At 47.7% G+C, this 27203-nt stretch overlaps 1 protein-coding gene across 4 annotated transcripts in view; it reads right to left on the bottom strand.

The window, feature by feature from the left end:
- Positions 1-27203, bottom strand: part of ANKAR (ankyrin and armadillo repeat containing) — a 1199016-nt gene that overhangs the window by 284874 nt on the left and 886939 nt on the right. For all 4 annotated transcript variants that reach the window (XM_078680368.1, XM_078680367.1, XM_078680369.1 and 1 more), the window contains one exon: positions 10854-11095. In XM_078680368.1, the coding sequence (XP_078536494.1) occupies positions 10854-11095 (242 nt within the window). The remainder of the gene's footprint in view (positions 1-10853; positions 11096-27203) is intronic.

Genomic DNA, 27203 nt, shown 5'->3' with positions numbered 1-27203 from the left:
CAGAAACCGGTCCCCGGAAGCTTGTTTCCTTCCCAGTATAAGAATTGGCTTGGTAGTTTGGTTTGCCCTGTTCCCATCATGCACTGGGACAGGAACAGACTAATTTGCATATAGCCAAGTTCTGAGCTGGGATGGTGCAGTGAGCTAAAAAACGGTGATGGATCAAGCCCTGATCTTTGGACTGGGTAAGAGTGGTCTGCTTAATTCAGGCACTCTGTTCATCACCACCCCCTTTTCTGAATCGCTCTTACAAGCAGAGCAGGCATTAATGAGAAACGCTTCCCTGTGTTATCCAACCTTCTGCCCTCCTTGTCTGGAGGTGTTGCAATCGGAGCAGATGGGTTCCTGGATTTCTGTTGTGCCGCCTGCGTGATAACGGAATCCGGTTTGGGATGACCCAAAAGGCAAGATGGAGCATCTACTGGTGCTTTATATTTTTTATCCCGTCTGGCCAGAACCGGTGTTACCGTCGCTGGCGTCTCCATGACCTTCAATCCTTCTTTCCAGATGTGAGACACTATAGGTAAAGATCGTACAGATCTCCGATACGAGTCTTTAAAGTCATATAGAAAACATTCCGTTTTCTCTTCCGTCATGGTCAGTGCAAACCTCTTAGTGGCTCTCCCCATTAAACTATGAAATCCACCAATGTCCTCCGGTGGAGAGTCCACTGGTCTCTGCGGAGGAGTTGCAGGTGATGGGGCGAAGTAGTCATGCCATTCTGCATTTGTGTCCGCAATCTCACCATCCTCCTGATCCTCATCCGAGGTATCGTGATGTGTTGTCGGTGGTGGGGACCTAACAGTAGGTTCTGGCACAATCTCCCTCCTACGAATCGGAGTTCCTGGAACCGATCGTGGACGTGGAGTAGCCTCTATGGCCTGTTGAGTGACTGGAGCAGTTGGGTATCTCTTCCTATAATCCTCCAACATTCCTTGGAGATCCTTCAACAAAGAGGATGGTACACCGGTCATCCCCTCTCGTTGCTGTTGTCTATATCGGTGTTGTTCTGGGGGTTGTTCCTGATAACCCCCATATTCTTCCTCAGAATCGTATTCCTGGCATTTGACCTATAACTGTGAAGGGCTACTGGCAACACCATACTGATCATCTTCATCCGAATCTTCCTCCTCCAGTAAGTGAGACGGTAGCAATGGGGAGACCTTGCTTGGAGATGTAACCTCGGGTGTTATAGGTTTTCTCCAAGGCACGAACCTTTTTTCTGGTGTTTTTTCCCTCGTCGACGAGCCCGTCGACGAGATTCCCATCGCCGTCGTCGACCAAGTCATTGTCGTCGACGCTACCGTCGACCAAGTCATTGTCGTCGACGCTACTGTGACGTTGTAGTGACCGTCGACGCTGTCCTCGTCGACGTTGTCGTCCTCGTCGACGCTACCGTCGTCGGCACAGTCGTCGTCAACGCTGCCGTCGTCGACACTGCCGTCGTCGACGCTGCCGTAGACACAGCCGTCGAAGCTTTCGTCGACGGTGAAATCGTCGACGATAAAGTCGTCGACGGTGAAATCGTCGACGCTGTTTTCTCACCAGCCTTCTCCTTCTTCGTCGACGACAGAGGTGTTTTCGTCGTCGTCGATGGCACCTTTTTAGTCGACGGTCCCGTCGACGGAGTTGATTTCTCCTCCGAAGGCGCAGAAGAAGATCGTTTGATGGTTATCTTGATCTTCTGAGGTGACTGTGGTGGATCTGAGGTGGATTTTGCTCCTTTCACCTCACAAGCAGATCCCTTCTTCCCCTTAGATGAGACTGAAGGGGATTTTGAGGGACTGCGCCCTGAAGACCCTGGGGTGGTCTTTTTTAGGGCCTTCTCAGGACTTTCCCCTGAGGAATGTGTCTGAGGAGATCTACTTCTCTTCTGAGATCTCTTAGACGCCACAGATTCCTCCTCACTCTCACTTGAGAGGATTTCCTTCCTGGCTTTGACTTTCTGAAGCCAGATCAGTAGCCTTCCCTCACGATCTCTCAAGGTCTTATTTGAAAAGGTACGACATACCTTACAATCTGCTGCCTTATGGTCTGGGTAGAGACAGTAGATGCAGTCCTTGTGAGGGTCATCTGTATAAAGCCTCTTCTTGGAGCAGGTTGAACAAGCTCTAAATAATCATTTTCTCTCTTTATCAGACATGGTTGATGTAAAAACCTCAAATTCAAGTCAAAATACTGTAGAAGTAAAGAGTTTGAGCAGAGCTCAAAGGAGACTCCCTAGCACAACGTGCGGTAGAAAAATCTGAGGGGCAGAAGGTTCTCTCAGGAGTGTTCTAGAGGGTGAGGAGCTCTGATTGGTTCAGAGAAAAGTTTGGGCCTTTTTTACATAACAAAGGCTATGGGTTGCAAAAGGGAAAGGGGCCTAGGCCTCTTTTCAGTTTGCTATACTACTAAGCACTGCTTTTTTATATACCGGAGACTCCCGTCTCGACGACGGGGAATGATTCAGGCATGTGAATCTATGAAAGTTCCAATACTGGAGTAATCTCTGTTTTTATGCCTGTAAAGGTGCGGTCACCAAGAAACACGAACGCCTTTGAGACACCCTCTGGCCCCGGAGCATGTGTGTGATAGGTGCCCCCTTCTAAGGATGTTGGTAAATATAGTACAAGGCCCGTGGTACAATGGTGTCCACCACGGGTCTCGTAGTGCAATAATACTGTCTAAGCGCAGTAGCATCTCTGAGCTATTAAGTAAAGAAGCCATCCAAGCCTGCTTGCTTCAAGCCAGTATCTGTGAATGGTGGTTAATTGACACCCATTAAATTTAGTCGACAGCACCATTACATGCTGCTTCCGAATTCGCGCAACAAATTATCGAGCCCAAAGGCTATTGGGAAATGTGGTCCAAGGCCTGCAACGATTCTGCCTTGATATAGTGGTGCTTCTGCCCTTTTGACTCAATTAATATTGGAACCCACCCAGCTAAGTTGGTGTTGGTAAGGAAAAGGAAGTCTTTTTCAACATGGTTTGCCCAGCTCCTTTAACCCCTTGCAGTACTTTACGCAGGTTCACAGGTCGTACAGGGGAAGAGGGGAATGTAGTCATAGCCCCTCGTGCCAGGTTTAGTATTGTCATACATTCACTTCAGAGCCTTTTTGTTACAAAATCGAACATCTGGCTCCATGCAAGACTAACAGAGGGGGGAAAAAAAACCCTGTCGAATGATTACACTACAATTAGTCAGAGCATATTACAACCTATTACCATTGCTGTGGTTCAAAGTGAGACTGCTGGCAGGGAAGCACAAAACCTCCAAGTCCAGTCAGATAATACCACTACTGGTTGACGTGCATTGCAGCCTATCGTTGCTTTTGAAAATCATTTCTAATTGAACTTGTTATAGGGGTTACTGCCCTTATAGGCTACTCCTCTTTATCGCCTAACTTTAGGCATCTGCTTTCAGTGGGAACATCGCAAATTAAGATGTCCCAACCGATTAGCCCTTAGTAGCCCATAAGAGTGATATTATAATATGTTGAATTAGGTACTAGCCCTTCTAGAGTAAATGCTCAGTATCAATTATCAACTGGTATGATATTGATTCAGATCTCCCACCCAGTTTGTCTCTGGTAGTCTGTATGTGTGGTTCTGTAATGGATTCTCTCATGAACAGCAGGGATCTAGACGTACCACAGTATATTTCCCTATGGGATATCGTTATTGAGACCTTGTTTATATGTGGAAGATCTGTATGTCCAGCGCTGGTATCTTTAGAACAGCATATTATCGATAGATCTTCTATCCTCAACTACCTGTTTGATCACTGCCCATTTAAGATCTACTGCTGTGCGTCCTTTAGAAATGTAATGTTCTGCCATCTTTGTTGTGGTCTGCTTACAGCGTATATTGCTTCTGTGTTCACAGGTTCATGTTTTTACCTTACGGTTTGCCATCCCAATACATTTGTCCCCACAAGGGCATTTAATCATATACATTACCTGTTGTGAATTACAGTTAGTGAATTGTAGGATATGCCAAGGTGTAGATAGGCCTAGATCAATTGTCTTCATGGGGGAAGTGAGATGACAAATATTACACTGTCCGCAAGGAAAATGCCCCACCACAACCGGAAGGCACACCTGTCTGGATATAGTGGGTTACATTTTCTATGATCTCTTCAGCCTTGTGCGTACCAAAGTATCCCTAAGGGTTCTCACCCTTTTTAGTGAGAATAGAGGATACGCCCAGTTTCTTGGAACTGTATTGAGAATGCACAAGTTTCTCTTAATGATCTTCTTCACCCTCTCTGATGCAATACTATATGACCAGCTGAACTCCCTGCGAAGCGGTTGCTCCTTGCTCACCTCCTGACCTACAAGCGCCACTGCGGTATCGTAGCGCTGATTATTTGATTCATTTGAATCACTGGCTTATCTTTCATCTAGCATTTTACTCTCCCGTGATAAAGCGCCCATTCCACCGCGTAGCGCTCCGCATTGCGTAGCTGATAGCTGTTTAGTGCAGACACTATCTCAGGCGTATTGTGCTATTACTACTGTTGCCCACCTGGAGATTTTTAATATTAATTGCTACCTGTGTGCATAGCGCCGACGCTGTAACTGACCGCATTTGTTTTGGTGCATCTACTCTGCCCTCGCATAGCGCCGTGTTGTTGTTTAGAAACCCTCCATTTTGTTGTGCCTGCAGCCCGTCCCTCCCCCTTCGCTAACGCCTCCCAGCTCACCCTCCCACCCACGAAGCACTTGGAAGCACTCGGCTGAGAAGCCCCTGTGACCAGCTGAACTCCCTGCGAAGCGGTTGCTCCTTGCTCACCTCCTGACCTACAAGCGCCACTGCGGTATCGTAGCGCTGATTATTTGATTCATTTGAATCACTGGCTTATCTTTCATCTAGCATTTTACTCTCCCGTGATAAAGCGCCCATTCCACCGCGTAGCGCTCCGCATTGCGTAGCTGATAGCTGTTTAGTGCAGACACTATCTCAGGCGTATTGTGCTATTACTACTGTTGCCCACCTGGAGATTTTTAATATTAATTGCTACCTGTGTGCATAGCGCCGACGCTGTAACTGACCGCATTTGTTTTGGTGCATCTACTCTGCCCTCGCATAGCGCCGTGTTGTTGTTTAGAAACCCTCCATTTTGTTGTGCCTGCAGCCCGTCCCTCCCCCTTCGCTAACGCCTCCCAGCTCACCCTCCCACGCTCCGCCCCCTCCACCTTCCATTTATGGCCAATGCCCCCACGCGCAGCGTCCACGCGCTACGTACACGCCGAAGGTGCGCCAAAGGTAAGCCCGTCTACGCCCGTCCGCGCCTGGACCGCGCCCAGCGCCAGACCCCCTGCCCCTCGCGCTGCCCAGCCCCCCCGCGTTACCTACGATGCCGCCACCCTCCTAGCCCTTAACCCCGGTCGCGCCCCAAACTGCTTCCAAGCCGCTCCTGGTCGCACCCATGGACCGTTCTCCTGCCCCTCCTGCGAATTTAGCGGCACCGACAACATCTCCGCTACGACCACAACACAGATTCCCGACCCCAACCACCTAGAATGCATCCTTCTCAACACCCGCTCGGTCCACAGGCACGCCATTGACCTTTGGAACCTACTTGACACCATCTCTCCTGACGTCGCCTTCCTAACGGAAACATGGATGAACGCTTCCTCCGCCCCTGACATCGCCATCGCTATCCCTGATGACTATAAGATCACACGCAAGGACCGCACTGACCATACAGGAGGTGGAATCGCCATCGTCCATAAGAAAACTATCCGCATCTCAACCAGCTCTGACGCCAACCTCGCCAACTCCGAACACCTTCACTTCCAGATCCACATCGACCCCAAGACCACACTCCGAGGCACTCTCCTCTACAGACCACCAGGACCCCGCGCAAAATTCAGTGAAGACATCACGGACTTCATCACCCCACACGCGCTCCCCTCCAAAGACTACATCCTTCTGGGAGACCTCAACTTCCACCTTGAAAAGAGCAACGACCGCAACACCGCCACCCTCTTGGACAACCTCGCCAACCTCGGACTTAAACAACTGGTCACTTCCCCCACCCACATCGCAGGTCACAATCTAGACCCCATCTTCACCTCCAGCAACCATGTCTCCTTCAGCCACACTACGGATCTCCTCTGGACTGACCACAGCTGCGTTCATTTCACCTACAACAAGCCGAAACCCACCATCCACCTCCAACCAACTCTACAAAGAAACTGGAACAAAATCACCTCAGAACAGATCTCCACATCGCTCCTTCAAACCTCCCCAGCCCTCTCTTCAAACGCCAACGAAGCCGCCTCCAACCTCACCCTTTGGTTATCCAACACCGCCGACAACTTAGCACCACTGAAAAAACGTCAACACAAACCTGGCATCAAAAAGGCCTCATGGTTCAATGACGACCTCAAGAAGTCCAAGAAACTGTGCCGCTCCCTTGAGAAGACCTGGAAAAAAGACCCATCCACCAGCAACAAGGACGCCTTCAAAAGCGCCATCCGTACTCACCACCAACTGATCCGAAAAGCCAAGAAAACAGCATTCAAAGATCGACTTGACAACAACGCCCACAACAGCAAGGAACTTTTCAACATCGTCAAGGAATTTTCCAACCCCTCGGCCAACTCCAACGACATCACCCCCTCTCAAACCCTCTGCGATTCCCTAGCCTCTTTTTTCCACAACAAGATTGCTGACATCCACAATAGCTTTGACAACCAACCCGGAAGCCAACCCACCCTACCATCAGCTGACCATCTTCCCCCCGTTAACACCCTTAACGCCTGGAACCCAATCTCCACTGAGGACACCATCCGCCTGATGAACTCCATCCACTCTGGTTCCCCCACAGACCCATGCCCTCACCACATCTTTAACAAAGCAGACTCCGTCATAGCTCCGCACCTCCGAGACGTCATCAACTGCTCCTTCAACTCCGCTACCTTCCCAGAAGACTGGAAACACGCTGAACTCACCGCCCTTCTGAAAAAACCAACAGCAGACCCCACCGAACTCAAAAACTACCGCCCCATCTCGCTTCTTCCATTCCCGGCCAAAGTCATCGAGAAAGCTGTCAACATCCAGCTCGCCGCCTTCCTCGAAGCCAACAAATCACTCGACCCCTCACAATCTGGCTTCCGAGCCAAACACAGCACTGAGACCGCCCTCATCGCAGCAACAGACGACATTCGAACTCTACTGGACAATGGAGACACAGTCGCCCTCATCCTCCTCGACCTCTCTGCAGCCTTCGACACAGTCTGCCACAGCACCCTTTTACAACGCCTCAGAAATATCGGAATCCAAGGAAAGGCACTGGAATGGATCACCTCGTTCCTCACCGGAAGAACCCAGAGAGTGCGCCTCCCACCATTCAAGTCCGAGGCCTCTGAAATCATCTGCGGCGTACCACAAGGATCCTCACTCAGTCCCACCCTCTTCAACGTATACATGAGCCCCCTCGCGGCCATCGCCCGCCAACACAACCTCAACATCATCTCTTACGCGGATGACACTCAACTGATCCTATCCCTCACCAAGGACCCCAGCACCGCCAAAACTAACCTACACGAGGGAATGAAAGAAGTCGCTGAATGGATGAAACAAAGCCGTCTGAAACTGAACTCAGACAAAACAGAAGTCCTCATCTTAGGTAAATCCCCCTCTGCATGGGACGACTCTTGGTGGCCGGAAGCCATCGGAAAAGCACCCATCCCGACAGACCACGCACGGAACCTAGGCGTCATCCTGGATTCCTCACTCTCTATGAACAGACAAGTCAGCGCCGTATCCTCTTCCTGCTTTAACATTCTTCGCATGCTCAGAAAAACATTTCGCTGGATCCCCTCCGAAACAAGGAAAACAGTCACCCACGCTCTGGTCACGAGCCGACTGGACTACGGAAACACCCTCTACGCAGGTACTACCGCAAAACTCCAGAAGAAACTACAACGAATCCAAAACGCCTCAGCCAGGCTCATATTAGACATCCCACGCAACGAACACATCTCTGGTCACCTTAAAGACCTCCACTGGCTACCCGTCAATAAGAGGATCACTTTTAGACTGCTTACCCACGCACACAAATCACTCTACGACATCGGACCAGAGTGCCTCAACTCTCGACTGTCCTTTTATACCCCCTCCCGCCAACTTCGCTCCTCCAGCCAAGCCTTCGCCACTGTACCTCGCATCAACAAGACCACCATGGGAGGCAGATCCTTCTCATACCTGGCTGCCAAAACATGGAACTCTCTCCCCGATTACCTTCGCCTCACCCAGAATCACATAGCGTTCAGAAAGCAGCTTAAAACGTGGATATTTGACAAATAATCCTCCTCCCCTTCCTAAGCGCCTTGAAACCCTCTGGGTATGTAGTGCGCTATATAAATGTTATGACTTGACTTGACTTGACATGTAGTGAAACACACGAGATTTGGTTCCTGACTGTTTAATGGAAGTCTCCAAGAGGCCCTGTCTGTTCTGATATCTGTCCCTTTTCGTTGTGGTTTGCATAATGTGTTCTAGATACTTCCAAGCTCTGCGTTTGTCAGTCAGGACTTCCACCTGTCTTCTGAAGTCTGGCAGCTTACTACGGTTCTTGCGATGATGCAAAAACTGCCCATATAGAGGATTTTCTCTTTATGGGCGGAAATGGAAACTGTCAAACCTCAGTAAATTATTCTTATCTGTTGGTTTGTGGAAAGTATCTGTCTGTAGTACCCTCTGTAGTGGGAAGATTCTTACATCCAAAAATCTCAAGGATTCATTACTAATTGAGTGTGTAATTCTATGGTTATTGTCCTGGCCATTAAGCCAAGTTATGAACAGTGTGGCTGTTTTTGTATCCTCAGGCCAGATCACTATTATGTTGTCTATACTCTTATATATGTATCTGTCTCAGTTGCAGTCTCCCTCTGCCAACTGTCCTATGCATCTTCTGCAAGTTCCAATGATATGCAGGATGTAAAATTAATTAGGACAAATCCGGTTTGTTCCTATTGGGATAAAGAGAGTCAACCTCCTGCTTACAGCGAAGGTACCGGTGGTGGTGGAAGGTTCCTGCTACCTGGTCATAGAGATATTGCTTTGTAAAGACTGATTCCAGGAGAACTACCTAGGGCTGATGTGGCCAGATGGCGGGGCTTGCTGCTTTTTCTTACTGGTAGGGCAACTTTATTTAAAATTATTACTTTGCCTAAGCTCCTTTATGTCCTTCAGAATACCCCTAACCCGATACCAAAAAAGTTCTTTGATAAAGTGGACAGAGCACTGGGAGTACTGCTCTGGGATGTCCCCCTAAATAGCCTTATGTAAACTGCAGAGAAACATCTACAATGGGGGTATTTCTCTCCCAGATCTTAGGGGATATTATTAGGCCGCCCACCTACAGACAATTAATGAGTGGGTATTTGCCCCTAGAGAGGACCTGGCAATGAAACTAAAGAGGACCCTGATGGAACAACACACTTTTTGATATTATTTATATGGTAAAACATACATTTCAGTGCACTTGGAAAAGTCCCGGACTGCGATGGAGGCTTGTGACAAGGCGGTGTGTGATGTTGGACATATAGTATCTGGGAAGGTGACAAATTCAGGGAAGTCTGTAAACTGGTAGGGTACATAAAATGGGACGTTGTTGTTACCACTTTGGGAGATCTCACTGGTGTAGGAGGGTGAAGTCCAGTGCAGATTTACAAGAAAAATATGAGTTGGACCTCTGAAATGAGTTCCGCTACCATCAACTGCAACATGCCCTCCTTACAGAATTAATTAATTGGGATGTTCTGGAGGGGTTAACCCTATTGGGAAAAGAAAACTGACAGACGGGATACCTGGGAAGGTGGTCTCACTCACTTATCGGATGCTTAATAATAATAGACCAGATAATGACAAGACTGAGGGCCCGATGAGATCTAGAGGAGGGCCTGATGGAAGACGTGGACAGGAAGAGGGCATTGATGCACCCTCGAGAAATTGTGATCAAAAGGAGCTTTAGACTCATTCAACGGAAATTGTTACCTGTGGTGTACTGTGATCGCAGCCGCTTGTTCCAAATAGGGAGGGCAACTTCAACCAATTGCCTGAGATGTGACAATATGATGGCACCTTTTTTCATATACCCTGGGGATGTCCTCTCATAAAGGAATGCTGGCGAGAGATCATGGGGGAACTCGCATCGATCATGTAGGCGCCTGTCCTATTTAATCCTGGGGATCTGAGGTGATGTTGACCTACCATGGAAGGAATTCCCTTTCTGTACATTAGGGTTCACGCTGTCGAAGAGACATATAGCAACAAAGTAGGGAACCTCTCAGGTGTTCACTAAACATGTTTGTGATGGGCATGACACACCGCATAGAATGAGTAGTATATGAATCCAGGGGATGCCGCACCAAAATGTGTGGGAGGACTGGCTGTTATATGGACTTGATGGAGATGGCAGGGTGCCTCTGGGACCCCCCCCCCCGCCTATGACTGACACACAGGTTGGTGCTGCAAATATGGATAAGGGGGATGCAGAGGCTGATTCTCCAGATGGACCAGGAGTATGTGGGCACCCTTCAAGCCCAGGAACATGGTGATAGCTGTGCATAAGTCGACTAAAAGCAGATATTTGGTGTGGGAGAGTTACTGTCCTGGTTGAAGTATTACTACTGTATTATCAATGATGGACAGCTGTGTTTTGTGTTTTCATTAAAAAAAATATAATAAAAATAGTTTAAAAAGCATAGGACAGAGATTAATAAAAACAATGAGTAGCTGACCATTTTACCGATAGCATGGACCAGTTAGCAGCAATATCCCTGTTGCACTTACATTTTTAAGCCAATAATTCACATTCTCAATTGAACATTGAAATAAATACCCATGTCTTACCTTCAAGAGCTTTGAAACATGTGCAGCCACCTCTTGTTCCAACAACATCTTTTGTATCGCAGCATTGTGATCTGCCAGTGCCTCAATTGTCATGGCACCTTTCACCTGGATGTTGATGTTCCTTCCACTTACCATCTTGATAAGGGGGTTGATTACATCTTGTCTGGCAATGGCATCTTGTATCTCTTTGTTTCCCCGAGCTAATTCTGCCAGGGCTTTAGCAGATGCACACATCAAATCCTCTTCAAATAAGAAAAAACAAAGTAAAGTTCTAAAGCCATATATACGGGATCAGGATAGATACAAAAGGCAACTTTATATATGTAGGAGAAAATGATAGAGGTGGTCATACTCTAATCAATGACAAATTTCTAGAATGTTCTAAATATCTACATATCACTTGGGGCCAGATTTACTAACCACTTGGTTTGTACTTGTGTCACACAGGTCGATGTATTGCAATACAACTCCTTAAGTGGGACCTACTAAGTCAAGCAAGGGGTGATTTGCCCAGCCTTGTGAGACTTCGTAGAAAGATTTAACCCAACACTGTGGCTTATGCTGTGTTGCATTACATTTTATAGTGATAAGCATTCAATGGGTGAAGCATATATGTTCCCGTACACCCACCAATGGAATTTGATGCAATCTCAGATTTAAAGATTAAAATCAGGAAACCTGGGATTATGCCAACATGGTAAACCTACCTGAGAGAGGCATAAAAAGGAGCAACATCCTTATTTCTCCTCAATATTTCTTTCTTTCATGTGATGAAAGCACACATAAAAAAGATATCCTGCCTCTAAGCACTGTTTATGTGGAGGACGGTATCCCTTCCTGCACAATTCTACCTATAACGTGGATATCTTTGCACCATGGTGTAATGGTGCATGTGCACAGTGCCCCAGTGCTGCGAGAGAGCAGAAATGCACCATATCTTAGTAGCTATGGCAAATGTCTTTCTTTCTCTCTTTCATGCAACGCAAGGTAGCAGGTTCCTTTGCTACATTGTATTAAAAGTAAGTACATCTGGCCCTTAGCCTTTTTACAATTCTGAAATATGACACCTTAGGTATGTTGGCACTTTCAAATGCCACAGTGCTGGAATCATGGTTTTTGGCAATCTGCTTTGCATGTAACTATGGAGACTTGGCAAGAGTAACTAGAATACAATAATCTGAACAGAAATCCATTTAAAGATGTCTAAACAACACAGCAGGCCCAGTGTTCTCCCTTGAGTCGATGCAGGAGACAAATGTGTTGTCACTTTACGAATAAATAGCCTTCTTACCTTTTAGGGAAAAGAAGAATGCCTATCACACAACCAAGGAGCAACGTGCTCTTGGTGCTCGGGCATTCTTCTACATATGCTGCCCTTCGTGCGCCCAGCGTGCACGTCACAGCTGCCCACCGTGCTCAGACTTAACTGGCTGCTCGGCGCTCACTCTGCCTCTGCATTCAACGGACGAAGCCGCACGGGATGAGGTCTCCGTCTCGCTTGCGATGACTGCCGAATTTGAAGGTAATTTAGCACCCCTTAAGTCATCCTGTATGGGTTCTCTGTCTAGAGGCACGTTTTTAGCTGCACATTTATAATCGTCCTCCCTTTTTTGATTCACGACACAGCCGATCGCATTTTGCATACGTGCATGGCCCCCTCTCTCACCAAGGCTGCCGTGTAACTCCTGCTTCTGGCCAGCTGCCTTCACTTACGATTCAGGGGACACATTTAGAAACGGATATTTGGAATTCACTAGCCTTGTTTCACGGCATGTCCTATGGGAGATATGGTAACTGCTCAACTCTCTCATGCCAGCAGCAATTGTCTTTGGCTCAGCGGCCGTTCTTCCTCTCTTCCTCACCACACACCGGTTTTTAGATTCACCCCATTCACTCGAAAACATCACACCAGGCACAAGATGTTCTCAGATGCCCCACCCAGTTGTATATAATTGTTAGCCTTGACGCCCTGTCATTTCCCCACACAGGGGCCCTTGGAAGGTTCTGGATATATTCCCTGAATTGTGAAGCCACTGTGGGGCTCTATTGGATCTGGCGAGCTTGAGCCAATCCCTCTTTCCACTCGATCGGATGACAGCGATCCTCATAATACCTGAGTTGCCAGGTTGGCACCAGGATTAGGTTAGTGTCCCCTTGCGCACTTTCCGTTTCTTATCACAGAGCGCCACATTAACCCCCATTCTCCACCCCCAGGTTGCCTCCACCCTGTCCTGAAGAAGACTCGCAGCTGAGGTTCACAGTTGCCCTCCACGCGTTAGTCGAGTCGAAACATCGACGCCCTCTACCCATACTAGACCTGTACCCATTTTTCCCCACACTACATTCAGGAAATGCATTTGTTGCATGTATGAACCAACTGAAATATTTTGTAAACAAAACTTTACTTACGGACAGGTCTTACTGTTACTGGTACTCTGACCAGTAATGGTTTAAAAAGATGTAATTGTTTATTTTTTTGATCTTTTCCTTTCAAACCTCACACCATCGCTTCCCTACTCCCCTTTCTTGCTTTCTTTAGGCAACCTCTGACCATTACATATTAATGTGCTTGATGAATCTATAAATAAATAGAAATAAATGTAAATGTAAATGTATTGCGACTTATATAGCGCACGTATCACCCGAAGGCATCAAGGCGCTTGCTTAGGGAACCCGTCCTGGTATTCCCCTGTGAGATACCCCGGCAGGGTATCCACAAGGTGAAAGCCAGGCATCCCGCCGCGAGGGGCCGTAGTGGAGATTAAGCAAGCTATTGCCCAGAGTCGCAGAGTGTGACCCCGTGAGTCGAGTAGGCACCGGAGCGAGAATTGTCGAGTCCGTGGAATTTTTGAGCCCGAGTCCCGCCGAGGCGGGGAATGGAACCCTGGTCCACGGCCGATCTCAGCTTCCGGGTCTGCCGCCTCTAACCACTGAGCCACGCTTCTCCACTTATGATACTTGTCACTTTGGCGCCTGTGTATTGTTGTTTGTTCTTTTTGGTTCTTAATTAGCACATACATTCAGAAATATGTATGCAATTGTAAGATGATAGTGTCTTTCTCGTAAGGATTATAGACCAGTGTTATAGCTTTTTGATATAACACATGATGGATCAAGGACAGTATTTAGTACACGCCGAATGTGTCTCGGACCATTTGTTTGCATTCCCGTATCATACCCAGGTCCGTTGATTTTTGGGTTACCCCATTTTCTATAATGCTTAATGCTGTTCAAGCGGATAATACATTTCAATTCCTCTTTATTGAGAAGTTGCGCCATGTCTGCTCCTCTTAGAAGTGATTTCAATACACTGAGAACTGTCCATTTGATGTCACCACCCCCTTTTGTACCACTTTGGCCGCCATAAGTGTGGCAGGGTATGCTCAGACGTGAGTCCATTGCTCACTTTGCCACTGGATTCAAGCAAGCCGGGCTGAAGACGGCTGGAATGCCAGAAACCGGTCCTCGGACGCTTGTTTCTGGTGCTGGGAAGGCATGGCTTGGCAGTACGGGCTGGACTGTTCCCATGAGGCACAGGGTCAGACTGATTTGCAAATAGCCATGTCTGAACTGGGGTGGCAGAGTGGGCTAAAGAACGGTGATGGATCAAACCCAGATCTTTTGACTGGGTGTGAGTGTTTGATTGGTTCAGATGCTCCGTCCATCACCACCCCCTTTTGTACCTCTTTGTGGTCGGCACAATTGAAATGTTCAACCAATGGCGCATTTGGGATTTGGCAGCAAACCCTACTGCGGTGTTGTCCAATGCTAGTCTTCACTTTCTGCGTTGTTTGGCCAATGTAGACTTTCGGGCAAGGGCATTGAATCAAATAAATAACATTACAGGTGTTGCAGTTTGAAAATGACCGTGATTTAATTACAACATTGTTGAAAGTGAAAATCTTGCCTTCTATAGTGTAGTCACAAACATTACAATTACCGCATTTTGAGTGTCCTATCAATGATTCGAGGCCCCAGTGGGCATCAAGGTTGAGAGATGGTTTGGGATTTGGTAGTGCTGCTCTTACAAGGTGGTCTTTCAAATTCCGGCTTTTTCTGAAAGCGAAAAGGGGACATTCAATATTCAAATCACCGGCGTTGAGTGTAGTCCAGTGTCTGAGAATGTATTTGCGAATGGGGTTTGATACTGGTGAGAATGTGGTCACACAAATAATTCGATTTGTATTGGATTTGACCTTGGGAGAAAGCAAAATTTCCCTTGGGCAATACCAAGCTCGCTTGCGGGCATTGCGTACCAGTCATTTGGGGTAGCCACGAGCCTTAAGCTTGGTTGCTAGAGTAGAGGCTTCTTGAAAGTAGTCCTGTTTAGCAAAACAATTGCACCTGATACGTAAGAACTGGGAGTACGGTACAGAATACCGTAATGCTCTTGGGTGGTTGCTTCGTAATGGAGTAGCGTATTACGCTCCTCAGGTTTCCTATAGAGCCTTGTGAGAAGTTCACCGTTAGAGTGGTAAATGGTGAGGTCCAGAAAAGCAATTGAGGAGTGATCAAGGGACAAGGTAAAATTGAGTCCTAAACAATTGTTGTTTAACCAGTGTAAAAATTGATGGAGTGTGACTTCATTGTTGTGCCAGAGAAGAAAAACATCATCAATGTAGCGGCGCTATTATTTGACACCAGAAAAGAAGGGATTAGTGGGAGAAAGGATTATTGTTGTCTCTAGATGGTCCATGAAGAGAATAGCTAGGTTGGGGCAAAAACAGCCCCCATGGATGTACATTTACCTGTTGGTAGTACTCATTGTCGAAAGTGAAAAAATTCCTAGTGAGACTGAGTTCAAGTAGTTGCAGTATGAAAAGTGTTGGTACATTGTGAGGGCGGGCCTAGAGTCAAGGACCTTTTGAATGACATTCATGGCCAGTATCAGGGGAATGTTGGTGTACAAGGATTCAACATCCATTGTACATAGCACATCGGCCTTCATGGCGCCGGCAACACCTGTAATGTTATTTATTTGATTCAATGTCCTTGCCTGAAAGTCTACATTGGCCAAACAACGCAGACAGTTAAGACTCACATTGGACAACACCGCAGTAGGGTGCGCTGCCAAACCTCAAATGTGCCATTGGTCGAACATTTTAATTATGCCGACCACAAAGAGAATGACATCAAATGAACAGTTCTCAGTGTATTAAAACCACCACCAAGAGGAGCAGACATGGCGCAACTTCTCAATAAAGAGGAATTGAAATGTATTATCCACTTGAACAGCATTAAGAACGGACTAAACAGTAACGAAGATTGGACTACCTTGCTCTAAATTCCCCTTGATGTTCTAATCTCAGAACTGTGCCTCCACCAGCTGTTACAACTGTAAAAAGAATCATTGCCATACTTTGCACTTAGACGCAAAACCAACTGTTTCTAAAGAATTGGTCTCAGAAAATATTTGTTAAGCCATTCTGTGTTTTAGATTTACTTTTAATTTGACTTTTCAAAGTTTGCTCCAAATGGTTCAAAATTTACAACAGGCTCGCCTTGTAACCCCTCCCCAAAAAAATGTTGCCTATAGAAATGTTTAATTTTACACACCATTGTCAGCCTTCAATGTTCACTTTACAATAATTAATTTTTTGTTTTATAAGAAAAGTGTTAACCTATGCCTGGATAATCATATCCTTCCCCCTTTTTTGTGTTCACGACAGCCATTATTCGAAGTCTTTCTTCCACACCTATCAAATCCCTCGCTCAAGATGGCCACTGTTTTTTCAACCTAATTCGCACGCGCAATTCACGCTACCCGGCTTCATTCTCCACGCCGGACTCACGACCATCGAGCACGCGATTGGATCACCTTCCAGCAAATCACCAGTAAGACTCCTCTCCTGACCCAACTAACCTCAGTCCGAATCTTTCCAACAAAGCATGATCTCCCTTCCTTCCCTATTTTCCCCAGGGCTCCGGTTGTTATTTTCACCCTGCCCATACTACTAGTTATCCAGAGCTAGAGTTCCTACACTCATCCTTGACCCCCGACTTGAATACTAATTGTCCCACCAAGGTAAGCGACCATTTCCGCCACAGGTGCGCACCCTTGCCACACTTAGTACCCACACCACGCATTAATTTCACTATCCTCCCGCCAGGTTCGCTCATCGTAGCAGTTCCTTTGAAGCTCCCACGCTTACCCGGCTGGAATCATCCTGCATCAGTTCCCATGTACTCGCACTCCCTATGACTGAGGTCAGTTTACTCCTCACCGTGCGCTATGCCTTTACTTTTTGTAAAACACAACGATAGCTGCTGCTCCACCACTCATAGCATGCCTGGTTTCAATGCGGAAATTAACTTCTCAAATGTGCCCTGGTTCGGCTATTCTGAACTATGCACTTGTTACCTCATTTCCACGCTATATTTCGGTTTCTACATTCTATATTGGAAGCTGCTGCCTGACCACTCGGAACATATCCAGATTTTACGCTGTCATTCATCTACCACATTGTCACGTTTTAAATGCGCTTTGTCTTGCCCGGTCTTGCAGCGTGCACTTATCTGGTACCCACGTTGTCACGTAGCATGCCTGCTAGCATTTAGAATCGCCACTCCCAAACGTCCATTTGTAAACTCAAGCCGCAGACTATAAATCTCACTCGCCGCATGGTCCTTTCACCAACTTGTACAACCAAAGATATCGGAACTCCGATTATATCGTTTCCTCTAGCTACCGGCAGTTAATACACAGTAAGGAGCATGATTCACAAAGTTTCTTGTTGCCCTGTTCCTTGCAATAGTAGGCTGCACTACTTGACACAACTGGAATAAGCCGTGCCCCAGTATTTTTCTGATTATAGCACTCACCTAGTTAGCATGCACATTAGCTACCACCTGTTGGTCAAACTCCAATTTCTCTTAATATGTCCTCTAATATCGTTTCGTCTTCTGCCTTTTTCCCCATTTTCTTTCCTTCACAGGCAGTATATTGTTTCAGGCTTGTATATTACCCATTCTGATGATGATCCTAGTATTTTTTAAAAGTGTTTGAAACGTCGTCGACTTGGTTAAACAGTCTGCACGTTAATCCAATGAGTTTAAACTAGTGCAGTGACTGTTAATTGAAAAGCTTGGTCTTATTATTTGTATTGGCCATAAGCTATTTTTTGTTTTGCCTGAAATCTTCTTGTCCATATGTAATTGTTTTGTGTTTTTGTAGGACGCAGGATTGTGTCCCACTCTATTAACCTGCTCTTGATTGTTCTGAATTTTTGTGATTCATTAAATTTATTGTACGGCTGGACATCTTAAATATAGCGCTGATTCTATTTCAATAAAGAGAGGTAGACAGTGGAACCTTCCTAGCATACAGCACCCAACCCAAATCACTCGTAATTGTGAATTGCCCCCAATAGTTTGTATGGGCAATGTGTGTGCACACTGACTGACACCCACTGTCACAGTGCTAGTTCATCAAAGAACTAAGGTAATCCATACATAAGAGCAAAGGTGCACAACTCAATTCTTAAGTTACAGTTCTAATAATCAAAGACGTAGGTTTTCTTGGTTGTGATTTTCTTTATTCCAAAATGGTGTACATTAAAAAAACACAGGTTTTTGCAGCCGACGCGTTTCGTCCACAAGGGACTTCTTCAGGGCTGCCATAAAAACAAACATATAGACATACAATTAAAATCTGAGTTAAAAAAGGAGTGGAGACACTTAATCATAGAGACACTTAGTCATAGATGCAGCCAGGCTTAGCAACAAAGAATATATAACTTTCTGGTTATATTATTTCAGCCGACCATAATGGTCACGTTCCTTAGGGCATTTGCAACCAAAAGCCATCCCTATTATGGCACATTGTTCTTAAAACACGAAAAAGAACAGAACAGTATGACAAATACATTGTTGTACATATTCTTGATGCACTAATCAATTTGACAAGGTGCCCTAGTGATTTATGTTATATGCATTCTAGGTTTCTCCATTTTGTTCTGCCATACTCCTCATCAAAGGATCAGTATGTAAGGAGTCAAATTGAACGTACAGTGGGAACCGAATTGGTGAATAGAAGGGGTGACTGGAGGAAAGAAATGGGAAAGAGAAAGAGAAAGAGAAGAAGAAGAAGGGAGAAAGTAAGCACAGTAAACTCTGGGATGTACTCCTTGGATGCTAATGACAAGGGTAACTCGTCATGGAGTGCCCATTCATTTCAATGGAAATTACATGAAATCGTTGGACAAGCCACAGCATCCAAGTGGTTATATAAAGATTCCACATACCGAGTTCATTTGATAACAGGTAGTCGTGGTTTCTTTTCAATATGGACGTCTCAGGAGGCTTCTTAGTTCGTAATGCTCGAGTTCCTAAAGGGGAAATTCCCATAGACATTTGTAAAGATAGAGCAAGAGCCCTCAAGAGTCAATAAGGATTGATTATAAAGAGTTGCTAGACATTCAATATGGGGACCCGGCAGTTCTCCAAATAAACCATATTATCATGAAACATATAATCATGTACTCTTCTGTATCTTTTGTAGATAGTAGAAGCCCTTCTAACAAAACGGATATTCATAATTTCAATGTAAGTCCGTAGCAATAATTTGAGGACATGATTGTTTTATATGAACTAATTTGTTAGCATAATATAATCTATCCTGATAGGCCAATCACAATTAAGTGTGATAGCTAGACAGAATATTGACACCAAGGGACAGACAAATTTATAAAAGAACCCTTTTGCACAGTCTACCCCATAGGTAGTCTTGTGCAGTTTGATTATAGTACATTGTATGTTAATATTTTCTGTACGGTATCCTACTTGGTGTCAAAGAAAAAACGTATCCCAAATGGCATCACGAAGAATTGCTCCATATATTATTTGTCAAGAGTAATGCCATTTGGGATACGTTTTTTTCTTTGACACCACGTAGGATACCGTTGTGAGACGGTACCCCGGGCCCCCCTGAAGGGAAGCCGCCCTCCCCCACACGTACCTCCTTCCTTTTCGCCGAGACTGCAACCCCACAGACACATTCCCGCACCGGAGACGGGACTCGGAGCAGCAGCCATAACCCACGGACCCCCGCCCTTCTCTCTATTACAGGAACCAACCAGAGCCCTGAGACCGGAGGAAGCACATTCCACCAACCCCGGAAGTCCCGCCCCCGCGGCAGCGCCAGAACAGGGAAAAGCCGAGCCCAGGAAGCAGAACGCCGTCGGAGCATCGTAGCAGGACACTCGGACTGAAGCTGGAGAAGGAGAGGAGGCGTGCGAGGAAGAGGTGTGGACTGAAGAGTGGTGAAGCCCTCAGGAGGTGGCTGAAGAGCGGCCGTGACTCACTGGAGAGTTACGGCGGACCGCGTGAGTACCTTAGAGTCTTTTTTTTTCGTAGCTCATTAGGAGCCCGTTGTATAGCCCCTGTAAAAATCTCCTTTCTCTGTAGCCTCACATCCCTTGCACTGTAGTATAATTGTAAAGCACTATCACTGTGTAAAAAGTCTCCCACGCCCGACCGAACAACACCCTTGCTATTTGCCGCCCTGTCTTTCCTCCACCCCGAGCCCTTCCTTCCCTCACTGTGTCTTTTCTGCCCCCCTCACTGCCCGGGTGACGGTGTTTGTTACCTTCATGCCCAAAGGCTCAAGACAGGTCTAACGGTCCCTTGTTTTTCTCCTCTTGCTGCCCTCCGTGGATCCTCCCCACTACCGGAGCCGTCGACGGACGTCCCGAAGATCCGGACCCGATCCCAAGAACCGGAAAGAACAGCGGCATCCTCCCCTGGACCTTCTTGCTTCTATTGGTACTTTGCTTTCTGTCTATGGTGTAATAAACGAACAGTATAGCCCACTATATACGGCCTCCTTGCCTGCTTTTCCAGCCAGCGATAGACCCGCCATCACAACTGGTGTCAGAAGTGGGATCTGCTGGAAGCATGGAGGCCGTCCTGACGAAAATGGCGGAATCACAAGACCAATTCGGAAAGCTTATGGAGCGGTTCCTGAAGACCACGGAAGATGACCGGGGACAGCTCCACAACGTTCTGAAGGGCTAGGGAGTAGCCCATGAACAAACTTTGCGAAAGCTCACTGACGCTATGGGACAACAGAGGCCTATGACCTCTCTCCCCTCCGTGGTCCTCCAGAAGTATGTGCCAGGGGAAGACCCGGACTACTTCTTTACCAACTTTGAACGATTAGCCCAAGCAGCCAATTGGCCTGTGGACCGATGGGGCCAATATCTAGGTCCCCTTTTAACAGGCGACTTGCAGGCCGCCTACCAACAGGCCAACATCCAGGGCAACAACCCGTATGCGGACATCAAACGGTGTATCCTGGAGCGTCTCGGTATGGACGACGAGACCTACCGGGTACAACTAAGACAAGCGAAAGAGAGACCCCAAGAGAACCCCAGAGCACTCTCATTTCGGATTAGGGATCTGGCAAATCGTTGGCTCAGACCAGAAGACTCCACTAAAGAGAATATCATGGAGAAGATATATCTCGAACAGTTCTTGAACTCCCTGTACCCGGCTACACAGCGCTGGGTTAGACAACACTCCCGCCTCACTTTGGACATTGCTATCGAAATAGCGAGTGCCTTCAGCCGTGCTCCAGCGGGGCAAGGAGGACCATCTTCACAGGCCCCACAACGCGACCGGCCCTCGTCCTCCCCCCGACCTCTGTTACCCCGAAGACCAGAACCAACCCCCCTTTTGCCCTCACCGGTCCTGTTCCGGCCCCCTAACCCAGGACCCCAGTGTTATTCGTGTGGGGGTTTCGGACACATTGACCGCGTGTGCCCACAGAAAGAGGAGCCGATGGAGGTCAGTCTCGTAAGGAACTATGGGCCCGATGTAGGTAAATCCCATTTACCGATTTTGAAATACCGAATTTTACCGATTCGGTATTTCAAAATCGGTAAATGGGATGGAGGTCCCAACATCTGGATTCGTTACCGAATCGTTAACAATTCTTTAATTACCGATTCGGTAAATACCGAATCGGTAATGCCCATTCATTCCTATGGGCTTTGAAGCCCATAGGAATGATTAGGCATTACCGATTCGGTATTTACCGAATCGGTAATTAAAGAATTCACAAGGGTGCAGGGGGTGTCACTTTGACACCCTCTAGCACCCCCAAAACGGGCATGTGTGCAATGTGGCACACAGACATGCCCTAAGGGCACGTCTGTCTGTCACATGGCACATGTGTACATGCACAGATGTGCATGTACACAGGAATCGGTTTTTTACCATGGATTTGTATTCCATGGTAAAATACCGATTCTGTAAGCCATGTGCTGATGGAACATAGGCTACCCACATTGCATTTTCGGTAATTTTACCGAATCGTTATCATTACCGAATCGGTAAATATTACCGAATCGGTAATGATAAAGATTCGGTAAAATTACCGAAAATGTGCCCCTACATCTCGATAGCCCTTTACCGATCGGAAACGGCCGAAAATCGGTATTTTCGGCCGATTCCGATCGGTAAAGGGCTACCTACATCGGGCCCCAAGTGTGCTCCACTCAGGAAACTACCCCTCCCCCGTTTCATTGCCCCGTCTCGATTGATGGACAGCGAGTCATGGCTCTCGCCGACACCGGTTGCCGTCAAAGCGTTCTCCGGCCTCAGGACTTCACCTGTCCAGTCGGCAACCCTACAGGAGTCGTGGATATCCAGTGTTTCCATGGGGATACCAAACGGTATCCAACCACCCAGGTTCATGTCCAACACCCCAAAGACCCTGGAACAAGACTCACTGTCGGACTGGTGCCAGCGCTACCCGAGCAAGCCATTTTGGGGAGCGACTATCCAGGACTGCCTATGCTCCTCCAGGACACATCAGACTCCCTGGCTCAGTGGTGGAGTGAGGCTCCCTATTCTTCGGGCCTAACAACCCCGACTACGGATCCCAAACCTCACAAGCCCAAAAGCCAGAGGAGAAGAGAAAAAAAGGACTACACCAGTGCTTACCCCGCACTCACGGAAGACCACCCCTAGCAGACCGACAGGGATTTCAGGGCAGCACAACAGGAGGATCCCCTCCTTCAGGAAGCATGGGGGAGGGCCCTGGATAACGCGGATCCGCTGCAAGTAGGTCCCTACTTTTACAAAAAAATGGGTTACTATCGAAAGGGGGGGCCCCAACAGAACCCCCAGTTGTTAATCCCTGGTCCTTTCCAAGACAAGGTTCTCTTCCTAGCTCACAGCCACCTTTTAGGGGGACACTTCGGGGACGAGAAGACCAGTCTAGCGGTTCTGGAAAAATTCTACTGGCCTGGCGTACATCAGAGGATTAAAACATACTGCCGTGAGTGTGCGGTTTGTCAAAAACACAGCCGTCACAGACCCCCCTGAGTGCCTTTACAACCTCTCCCTCTTATTGACATCCCGTTCAGCCGAATAGGGATGGATATCATAGGACCCCTCCTACCCTCCCAAAGTGGGTGTCGCTATGCGTTGGTCATAGTCGACTATGCCACTCGCTTTCCGGAGGCCATACCCCTTCGTCAACCCACGGCCCAGAGCATAGCCAAGGCCCTTATTTCTATCTTTTCCCGAGTGGGGTTTCCCAGGGAAATCCTGACTGATCAGGGTACCCCTTTCGTTTCTGCTCTTATGAGACAAGTTTGTGCCCAGTTAGGGATAAAACAGATCAAGACCTCAGCGTATCATCCGCAGACCGACGGATTGGTTGAGCGCTATAACGCTACGTTAAAACAAACTTTGAAAAAACTTCTGGGCTTGGAAGCTAAACGGTGGGAAGACATGCTACCACTGGCCCTATTCGCCATTTGCTGCAAGACCCAAAGCAGCACTGGTTATTCCCCATATGAGCTGCTGTATGGGAGGCCCCCATGTACTCTGTTAGACATGGCACAGGAGGCCTGGGAAGCAGAGCCTGATCGCACCCGTCCCCTCCCTGAATATCTGGAAAACTTGAAGTCCCACCTGTCTCAGATACGAGACATCGTAAGGCAAAACCTAGTAACTGCCCAAAACACCCAGAAGAGGCAATACGACAAGGGCACTAGAACCCGTGTCTTCGCTGTGGGTGATTTGGTCCTCCTTATGATGCCCTCGTCAGACCAAAAACTCCTGGGTCAATGGCAAGGACCCTATGCCATTCGACGACAGGTGACCCCAGTCACCTACGAGGTAGAGCTGGACCCCACTCGGGGTACCTCCCAGATATACCACGTGAACCTGCTAAAAAAATGGGAAGGACCCCGTCCGGTCCTCGCCGGGACCTGCCTGCCCCTACCTTTCCCTTTTGAACCCTGCCTTGACCCCGATCTGAATGCCACCCAAAACCGAGACATCCGAGAAGCCCTATGCTCTGTGAAAGGGGTCTTTTCCTCTTCCCCTGGCCGTACCGCTATCACGGAACACGTCATAGACACAGAGCCAGGAAAGGTTGTCCGTTTACGACCCTATCGAGTCCCCGAGGCGCGACGGGCGGTTATACGGAAGGAAATAGAGGAGATGCAGAGGATGGGTATTATAGAGCCCTCAGTCAGCGACTGGAACTCCCCTATCGTCTTGGTGCCCAAACCTGACGGGTCTGTAAGGTTTTGTATTGACTTTCAGGAGGTCAATAAGGTATCCAGCTTTGACACCTATCCCTTACCCCGGGTGGATGAGATGATAGAGAGGATAGGAAAGGCTAAATTCATCTCCACCCTTGATCTCTGCAAAGGGTATTGGCAGATACCCCTCAGGGAACAGGACAAAAAGAAAACCGCCTTTTCCACCCCTGAGGGGTTGTACCAATTCACGGTCATGCCCTTTGGGCTGCATGGCGCCCCCGCCACTTTTCAGCGTGCCATGAACTACGTCCTACGGCCCCACGCACGATACGCTGGAGCATATCTAGACGATATCGTCATCATTAGTGATAGCTGGGACCAACACCTGACACATCTTCACAGCGTTGTCTCTTCCCTAGGCTCCTTTTGGTTTGCCATCAACCCCGCCAAAACCACCCTTGCAGCCGGGACAGTCAAATACCTGGGGGAAGGCCTGATACGACCCCAAGAAAGTAAAACCGTGGCCATCAAGTCCCTTCCCTTCCCTCAGACAAAAAGAGACCTCCGAGCCTTTTTAGGCCTTCTAGGCTATTATCGGCGGTTTGTACCCAACTTTTCACAGAGAGCTGCAGCCCTCACAGATCTCCTAAAGAAAACACACCGATCGGATGAGCAGCTACGAAACCCCACACCGGAAGCCTGGAAAGCCTTCTCGGACTTAAAAGACGCCCTTACCTCCAGTCCGGTCCTGGTGCCCCCTGAATATTCACTGCCGTTTATTCTGCAAACGGATGCTTCCGATCAAGGGCTGGGGGCGGTGCTATCACAAAAAGATGCCCTAGGGAACGAAAAACCCATACTATATGTGAGCCGCAAACTGTTCCCCGGAGAAAAACATTATGCTGTAGTGGAAAAAGAAGCCCTCGCAATCAAGTGGGCAGTGGAAAGCCTACGATACTACCTTGAAGGCAGAGAATTTATCCTCTACACTGACCACGCCCCCTTGGAGTGGATGGCCCGGAACAAAGGCCAGAACGACCGGGTCCTCCGCTGGTTTCTGTCCCTACAGCCCTTCCGTTTCACAACAAAACACAGAAAAGGTTCAGACCAGGGTAATGCAGACTTCCTTTCTCGATATCCCCTGTCTCCCTCCGGTACAAGAAGGACAGCTAGGGGAAGGGGATGTGAGACGGTACCCCGGGCCCCCCTGAAGGGAAGCCGCCCTCCCCCACACGTACCTCCTTCCTTTTCGCCGAGACTGCAACCCCACAGACACATTCCCGTGCCGGAGACGGGACTCGGAGCAGCAGCCATAACCCACGGACCCCCGCCCTTCTCTCTATTACAGGAACCAACCAGAGCCCTGAGACCGGAGGAAGCACATCCCACCAACCCCGGAAGTCCCGCCCCCGCGGCAGCGCCAGAACAGGGAAAAGCCGAGCCCAGGAAGCAGAACGCCGTCGGAGCATCGTGGCAGGACACTCGGACTGAAGCTGGAGAAGGAGAGGAGGCGTGCGAGGAAGAGGTGTGGACTGAAGAGTGGTGGAGCCCTCAGGAGGTGGCTGAAGAGCGGCCGTGACTCACTGGAGAGTTACGGCGGACCGCGTGAGTACCTTAGAGTCTTTTTTTTTCGTAGCTCATTAGGAGCCCGTTGCATAGCCCCTGTAAAAATCTCCTTTCTCTGTAGCCTCATATCCCTTGCACTGTAGTATAATTGTAAAGCACTATCACCGTGTAAAAAGTCTCCCACGCCCGACCGAACAACACCCTTGCTATTTGCCGCCCTGTCTTTCCTCCACCCCGAGCCCTTCCTTCCCTCACTGTGTCTTTTCTGCCCCCCTCACTGCCCGGGTGACGGTGTTTGTTACCTTCATGCCCAAAGGCTCAAGACAGGACTAACGGTCCCTTGTTTTTCTCCTCTTGCTGCCCTCCGTGGATCCTCCCCACTACCGGAGCCGTTGACGGACGTCCCGAAGATCCAGACCCGATCCCAAGAACCGGAAAGAACAGCGGCATCCTCCCCTGGACCTTCTTGCTTCTATTGGGACTTTGCTTTCTGTCTATGGTGTAATAAACGAACAGTATAGCCCACTATATACGGCCTCCTTGCCTGCTTTTCCAGCCAGCGATAGACCCGCCATCACAACCGTACAGAAAATATTAACATACAATGTACTATAATCAAACTGCACAAGACTACCTATGGGGTAGACTGTGCAACAGGGTTCTTTTATAAATTTGTCTGTCCCTTGGTGTCAATATTCTGTCTAGCTATCACACTTAATTGTGATTGGCCTATGTCCCCTCAGGATAGATTATATTATGCTAACAAATTAGTTCATATAAAACAATCATGTCCTCAAATTTTTGCTACGGACTTACAGTGAAATTATGAATATCCGTTTTGTTAGAAGAGCTTCTACTATCTACAAAAGATACAGAAGAGTACATGATTATATGTTTAATGATAATATGGTTTATTTGGAGAACTGCCGGATCCCCATATCGAATGTCTAGCAACTCTTTATAATCAATCCTTATTGACTCTTGAGGGCTCTTGCTCTATCCTTACAAATGTCTGTGGGAATTTCCCCTTTAGGAACTCGAGCATTACGAACTAAGAAGCCTCCTGAGACGTCCATATTGTAAAGAAACCACGACTACCTGTTATCAAATGAACTCGGTATGTGGGATCTTTATTTAAGTACATCCCAGAGTTTACAGTGCTTGCTTTCTCTCTTCTTCTCTTTCTCTTTCCCATTTCTTTCCTCCACACCCCTTCTATTCACCAATTCGGTTCCCACTGTACCGTTCAATTTGACTCCTCACATACTGATCCTTTGATGAG

This window comes from Lissotriton helveticus, chromosome 3_1 (assembly GCF_964261635.1).
Source record: "Lissotriton helveticus chromosome 3_1, aLisHel1.1, whole genome shotgun sequence".
NCBI classification, from domain to species: Eukaryota; Metazoa; Chordata; class Amphibia; order Caudata; family Salamandridae; genus Lissotriton; species Lissotriton helveticus.
Note: the sequence above shows the minus strand (reverse complement) of the source record. Positions and strands in the feature narration are given on the sequence as shown.